Below are 7,636 nucleotides of genomic sequence, written 5' to 3'. Positions count from 1 at the left end.
TGATTATCCTCATTCCAACAAGTTTCTGTAAAGTACTTTAAAAAAAAAAAACCCTTGTCACTTTTCAGCTGTCTCCCATTACAACATGTAATTGAATGAGACTTTTTTCGATTGACTTTTTCTCATCAGATTCTACCTGTATTTTATCATCTTGCATCCTCTCCTTTGAAAAGACTCACCACTTTGGATCCTTTACCTGACCAAAGGGTATGTATCTCACCTCAGCATCAATGCCACCATCACTGAGCAGGTTAAAATATGAAGTGTGCTAAAGGAGAGCAAATTTTCTTGGTGATACTAAAAATCAGAGGTTTCATGTTCCCAGGAATGCACTATGCTGTACACAGAAGTTCTTTCCTTTAGGTACTTGAAGATATTATTTATTATCTATACTCCTGATGATCTACACATTCTCACACTCTTATAAGGTAGTCAATCACAACGATTTCACAGATGGGTAAATGGCATTCATCCAAGAGGGATAACAAGTATGTGATTCTTCTCAACATTTTTTTCATAAATGGCCAGACTTTGTCACCTTTATGCAACTTGTACCTTACCTGTACATGTAAACAGTCCCACTGACTTCAGTGGAATTTCAGCTGACTTCTCAGAGCAAAGTGCTATCCAAAGTAAGAAATGGTGGTAGAATCTACGCTTGTAATTTAAGGCAAAAGGCCAAACCTGTATGTATTTGTTGGGATTCCATCAAGCATTTGCCTGTTCCCACCAATAATTCCAATTTACAGAACAATGTTTTCCTCCTTATTAATTCCCTAACCTAATCTAAAGGGAAAAATGAAGAGTTACAGTTTACAATATCCCTTTGCTCCAATTCTCCACAAAAAAATCGTTACAGTTTTATTGCATTCAGAAAATGGCAGAACTGTGGAGGGTTTTTTGTTTGTTTTTTTCAAATGACTTAAGTGTAAATTTGCTACAGATACAGAAATCTGACAGCATCAGAACTACTATATTCATTAAACAGGACTACAATTTATTGGTTTTAAAAAAATCTAAAAAGTGTTCTGCTTATTATCTCTGTGAAGAATGGTCCTTAAATTCATAGCATGCATAGCAGCTAATGCTGAGCCTAATATTAGGCCTAAACTACTGGACGGAGGTCCTCTAATTTCATATTTTGACTGTTTATACTTAGTAGTCTACCATGTACAATTAAAAGCCTGAGCAGCAATATCAATGGAGACTTCATAAGAATTTCCAAACAGGAAATGATATTCAAGATTAATATTAAAAATGCAATTCAGTTTAATACCTTTGCCTGTCAGCCCACGGTCCATAGTTGAAATCTGTTCCTTTCCCACATACAATGTCTAATCCCCAACATGGAGGCAGGTCTTGCAGTTTACTGTCTTCATTGCTTGTTTCTCCATCATTATTTTCCTCTGTCTCCTCTGGTACAAGACCTGTAGCATGTAACACAGTAAACATTACTCCAGAAAGCTGTTCCCAATTATGACAAATTTTTGCAGACTGCTACACAATTAACATATGCACATGTCAGTTTCATTCAAGATCACTGCAGGACATAAGAGTCAAACCATTCTTCATGTAGACTAAAGAGAAAGGAAGAGAAGGATATGACTGAAAGCAAGCGTCCAAGGAATTTTTCCAAAGCACTCAATGACAGCTAACTTTGCTCCACTGATGTCAGTAAAATCCATTGAACCCACACTACATAATTTTAGCAGTAAAACCTGTCTTCTGTCAGCACAGCTTCGCATGTGGCACTGCCTTTTCAGTCCTGCTGACAAAACCCTCAACTACTGCAGGTCAAGTTAAATCATCTTCCTGAGCAGCATAATTCCTCTACTGACACACTTACACTGGTTCAACGCCTGTGTGAACACTGTATTACCTGCACTAGTACAAACAGCCCTCCAGCAAAATTGCCATGACGACACTGTCCTGGCGACTGCTCTCTGCTCAAATTTTTGAATTCTTCCGCTTAAAGAATTATTCTGCATCTGCTTATTTTAAAGTGATCCCCTTTAAAATATCCAGAGTTTCTGGAAATGCCTCTGTTCTTGCTAGCTCACTTTTGCAAACACGCAGGTATGGCTCCATGTAAAGCTACAGCTAAAACACCAGTGAACCCTAGTGCTACTGCCTACTACAGGAAAGTAGTCTTGGATGTCCTCAGCCAGGGAGGAGAGGAGCAATGGAAGCGTAACTACAGAATTCACACAGGAACAAAAACGTTTATTCGGACATTGCAAAAGAAATGCAGAAACTGAAATATGACAGGGATGAGTTCCTATGCCAGGCAATGGAGAAGGAACTGCAGCTGTCCTACCAAAAGGCAATGGAGGAAAACAAAAAAAATTGGTGCTGCCCTTCAGAGCTGCCACAACGAGTGGGAACTCCAGCAGCTAGTGACTAACAGTGAATGCTCTGTAATGTCCTGAGGAAGGCACACTAGAACTCCACAGTGATGAAGAGCTCACTAAGGAGTGAGACATGAGCCCCACATATACCCAAGAAGCTCTGAGACCCAGCCAAACTCAGAGAGAACCCCCTGAAAAAGGGCATAGGGTAGGGGTAATTTACTACCCTCATATTGCACATGGTTTTTAAAACAAACTTTCTTCACAGCCCCCGACGCTTCACTGTCTCCTATCTGTCCTTCACACACACCCTCAAAATGGCAGACAACTGCACATGGGCAAGGAAAAACGGAATTAGCTTTTAAAGTAGCCAATTTGTTTTAAGAGCACACAGCAGAATTAACAGGCCAAAAACAACAAAGAATATTTTAGGCAACTGTAGCGGGGTGGTCACCCACTCCTGCCCTGCAGGGTTTAAAGACAGCCCTGGGAGAGGGCTGTGGCAGGGGAAAAAGCTGCTAGGCTGACTGGGGAAGTAGTCGCAGCTGGGCCGTGCCCCAATCAAGCCTCAGCTGGCTCTATATAAGAGGCTGGGAGCCAGGAGCTTGAGAGTCTCTCTCTTTTTGTAGAGGGAGATGGGCCTGGCTGCAGGGAGCTAGAGACAGGGTACCTGAGTGGAGCAGGGCTGGGGAAAGGCAGAGGAGCTGGGGAGCTCCAGTCCGGAAAGCCCCAGGCTGCAGCCTAGCATTGGGCTAATAGGTACTGGGGGTTGCAGAGGACAGCCCAGGGGAAGGCAAAGGCAGCAGGTCCAAACCCAACCTTGCCAGTGATGAGTAGACTGATACTGCAGTCTGTCCCAGGGGCGTGGGGGCTAGACAATGACTGGCAGTAGCCGTATACTGAGGTGAGGTGGGGATAGTGGGTGGGGGTTCCCCGGGGAGGGGAGACCTTATGACTGAGGGGTTACTGCCCGAAGACAGCGCCCCAGATAACAGGGCACCGGGTCCGGGAGGGACACAGGGGCCAAGCGGTACTGGCCTGCAGAGGGTGCTCCGGAGGCTGGAGAGCTAATTCCCGTAAGAGACCAGCAAGAGGTGCTGCAGGGGTGAGTCCCACATTGCTACAGCAACCAAAAAGCATCCCAAATAGATAATTTAGCAGGATGTTGATGCATTCAGAATAAAAACTTTTGCAGGAAGAAAACAATGTCCAGTAGAATAAAAATACAGTAATGCAAATATAATTCAATCCATTCAAAAACAAAAATGCATTTAAATTAAATACATCAAAAATACAGAAGAATGCTTGCAAACAATCCAGTAACTGAGCACTGAGACTACATGAATTCAACACTATTGTGCAAGATTTTACTCTTTACCTGCAAAATAATTTATTCATGTGCCCCTCCCAGGCAGAGGTCCCAAGCGGATGCATCTGGTTTGGCATCAGGAGCAGCCAGGGGACACACAAATCACTGCCTTGGGAGTCAGGGATAGGCAAGCACGCAAGACACTGTTCCTCTTGCTCACTATCATGGTATGCCTTCAGCCAGAGAGAGACAGTGCTGGGGACACCCCAGCCAGTGGCTCCTACCATGCACTGAGTTCCAGCTGTTCGTCGTCACTGGGCTGGTGTGGGTGTAAGGGAAGGATCTCCTCTTCCCCTGCACAAGCCACTCCTGGGGCCAGATCGGACCCACCCCTGAGAACTTCCCCTAGTTGCAAGAAGCTCTGCCCTGGACCCCGCTTTCTGCCCCCATTGCACCCAAGCGATGGGAGGAGGTGTCACTATATGGGGAGCTGCCCCTCCCATCTGCCCAACCCCCATGCATCCAGATGCCCCACACACCCAGATATCCCTCCCATCTGAGTCCCGCCCCCTGCATCCGGACTCCCCCCAACCAGCTGCACCCACAGTCCCAGCCCACTAAGTCCCACCCCATCAGCATCCAGACCCCTCCGCCGCTCCGGCTGAGGTCCCTGCACCCAGATTGCCCTGCTTAGGCCACATCTCCCCCACACCCAGATCCCTCTGCTAAGCCCAATCACCTTCATCTGAATCAGGAGTCTCAAACTCAATTTACCTTAGGGCCAGTGCCAGTCCTCAAATCCTCCCGGAGGGCCAATAATGTCACTCATGCTTCCTAGAACCTGCCCCCTACAACTCTGCCCCCACCCCAAATTCCACCCCCCACTTGTCTAAGGCTCTGGGAGGAAGTTTGGGTGTGGGGGAGGAGGTCTAGGGGAGGAGATTCAGGTGCAGGGTGCAGGCTTTGGGAGGGAGTTTGGGTGCAGAAGGGGTGAGAGGTTGGGCTCTGGGAGGGAGTTTGAGTGGGGGATCGGGTCTGGGGGCAGGCTCTGGGAGGACGTTTGGTGCTGGATGCAGGCTCTGGGCTGGGGCAGGGAGTGGGGGTGCAAGAGGAGGGGGTAGGGTTGCAGACTCTGGGAGGGAGGAGGAGGCAGGGATGCAGGCTATAGGAGGAAGTTTGGAGGCAGAAGAGGGTGTGTGGGAATGGGGAGGGAGTGCAGGCTCTGGGAGGGAGTTTGGGGGCAGGAAAGGGAATGTGGGGAGGGAGTGGGGGTGCAAGCTCTCTGAGGGGGTCAGGGGGCATGGCGCTTACCTAGGGCTTAAAGGCAGGGCAGGGTGGGCTGGGGGGGGGGTCTCCGCACACTGCTGCCCCCCACACACCAGCCCCGCAGCTTCCCATTGGCCACAGGGGCACTTGGGGCAGGGGCAGCGTGCAGACGCACAGCCCCACCCCGCCCCAGGGACACAGGAAGGGACCAGCAGCCACGTGGATCAAGCACGCAGGAAGCCGCTCAGCTCAGTTGCACTGTTGGTGGTGGGCGGGGCCCCGGGCCATTTTAAATTGCCTAGGGGACATGCAGGGTGGGAACGCCCGGGGATGGCAGGCGGGGCCAAGGGAGAGACCCAGTCCCAAAATTGCTGGAGCCCTGTAGGCCACACTGGGGAGGTTCTCGGGTGGCAGATGACCCGCGGGCTGGGACTTTGAGACCCCTGATCTGGACCCTTCCCCCTGCAAAGTCTCATTTCACTGTACCTGGACCCCACACTGAGCAACCCACACCTAGACTGCCCCATACAGAACCCTCTTATCCCATACATGGATCCCCCACATTAAGCTCCTCTACACTTGGATCCTGCCCAGCTGACATGGAGGGGAAGGCACAGACTTGTTACTGAGGCAAGCTCAGGCCTTGCACTGGGTCAGGGTCAGGTGCAGCCTCACCACCAAGTCTGCGTCCCAGAGGGAGATGGAGGGTCTGCAGGGTGATCCCCTCCCTCTGTGCAGTAGTGACCTGTGCTTCCCACTGCCATGCTGGAGACTCCACTCCCATTTCCTTTCTAATCTATTGTCTAGAGCAATTTCAGTTCTACTCCAGTGACTTTACAGTGATATGCTGAGAACTACTTAACCATGCCATTCACTAAGGATGCAAGCTGGCAAACCATTAGTTTCAATGGGGATACTCAGATGCTGTACTTTATGCACATAGTTAAGTGCTGTACCAGGTCATGCCCTAACTTCACTCCTAAAGATGTACTGCTCTTTAGGGTATGTCTACACAGCAAAGAAAAACCCGCAGCTGGCCTATGCCAGCCAACTCAGGCTCATTGGGATTGGGCTACAAGACTGTTTCATTGCTGTATAGACTTCTGAACTGGGCCTGGAGCCCAGGCTCTAGGACAGGAGTGGGCAAACTTTTTGGCCTGAGGGCCACATCAGGGTTGTGCAACTGTACGGAGGGCTGGGTAGGGAAGGCTGTCTTCTGTGCGTGGCATACATAGAAATATTAGTATTTCCATCAGCTCTGTGGAGTAAAATCTATTTATCAAAAAATATTTCCTGAATCTTCTTTGTTATCTGTACTTGCTGACAGGTACTTTGAACTAAATTACCAAAATAATTGAGAAAGGTGCGACTATATTGTGTTATTTTGACAAATAAAATAGGCAGAATATTAAAACATTGCATGCAGAATTTATAACTTTTTGGTACAAAATTCCCTCAAGAGTAAACCTTTCTGAGCAGCAATCACCATCCATTTCTCTACTGTCAAAGCAGCTCTTGTTTTGGGGTCTCTGTGTTGAAGGGAGCCTGGCACACCATTCCAGAAATGTGGCCTTCCACATATGAAAATTCTACAGCCACTTCTGCTGATCTAAATTTGCATCACAAGTCAATCCCACCATTCGGTGCTCATTTCACAGGCCCAGAAACTGCTGCTCCATAAGTCAGTGAGTGCCCGCAGCACCTGGTGACTTTCATTCACTTTCCACATTATCCACACCTCTTCAGTTTTCTCTACCGCATACCCAGCTGTGATGGTACTTATAGCTCCATAAGTACAGAACAATCAGCTGCTCTGTCTCTAAAACAGACAAGACAGATCTACTGATCTGTTCCACATCCATGATTCTGACAATGAGATGGAAAACCAGTATGAGGAAAAGAAGATTACAGGATGGAACAGAGGGAACTGTGGAAATTTGATCCGCTAACTCCCACAATTGCCTGAGAAGAGCACTGGTAGCCCACAACGCACTGCCAAAAGATTTCTTAGAAGGAAATACGCTGAACATTGGCCCTTGGGACACTGGGATGTGTAATCACCATGCTGTCTTCCTTTTGCCAATACAACCTGGCAGTGTGAGGGCACGCTGTGCCAGCAAAGACAGTCAAATGTGAATACAAACTAGTGATAGCAGCTGTATGCGGGTAGAAATTTTACTGGTAAAACCTACTAATGTAAATATGGTTGAATTTTTGCCATTTACTTCAGTGTGGACAGAGAGATAGGCCAACAATGAGCAATTCTGAAAATCCTACCCCTGTGTTCAAGAACCTAGGCCCAAATTCTCTAACTTGCGTGCCTAATGTTAAGCTCATAAAAGGTATACTAAAGACTTGTCTACATGGGGGGGAAATGATCAGTTATACAGGTCTAGTTATAAACCCCTTCCAAAGTGACAAACAATCCACTATCCCAGAATGAGAGCATCTACACAGGAAGCTATAGTGGTACTATACTACATTAAATTCACACCTTAGGTTATACTGAGAAAACTTCCCTGTGCACACAAGACCTTATACACCAATGTAGGAGTGGACTGGTTTTCAGAAACATCTGCAGTTCCACTCATTTCACCTGGAGTTAGGTTTGCTTAGCATGGTTTTTACAAATCAGGTGATTTCTATGTGGATGCTTAAATATAGTTTTAAGACTCTTAATATTAGGTACTGAAAACTTGGCATTTTCAGAAGT

The 7,636-nt window shown here is 47.3% G+C and overlaps 1 protein-coding gene across 9 annotated transcripts in view; it reads right to left on the bottom strand.

Moving 5' to 3' along the window:
- The window catches only part of BLTP1 (bridge-like lipid transfer protein family member 1), a 228,022-nt gene that overhangs the window by 161,859 nt on the left and 58,527 nt on the right, over positions 1-7,636 (bottom strand). For all 9 annotated transcript variants that reach the window (XM_075066261.1, XM_075066262.1, XM_032776032.2 and 6 more), the window contains exon 10: positions 1,277-1,427. In XM_075066261.1, the coding sequence (XP_074922362.1) occupies positions 1,277-1,427 (151 nt within the window). The remainder of the gene's footprint in view (positions 1-1,276; positions 1,428-7,636) is intronic.

Source organism: Chelonoidis abingdonii, chromosome 5, assembly GCF_003597395.2.
Source record: "Chelonoidis abingdonii isolate Lonesome George chromosome 5, CheloAbing_2.0, whole genome shotgun sequence".
Classification (NCBI taxonomy): Eukaryota; Metazoa; Chordata; order Testudines; family Testudinidae; genus Chelonoidis; species Chelonoidis abingdonii.
Note: the sequence above shows the minus strand (reverse complement) of the source record. Positions and strands in the feature narration are given on the sequence as shown.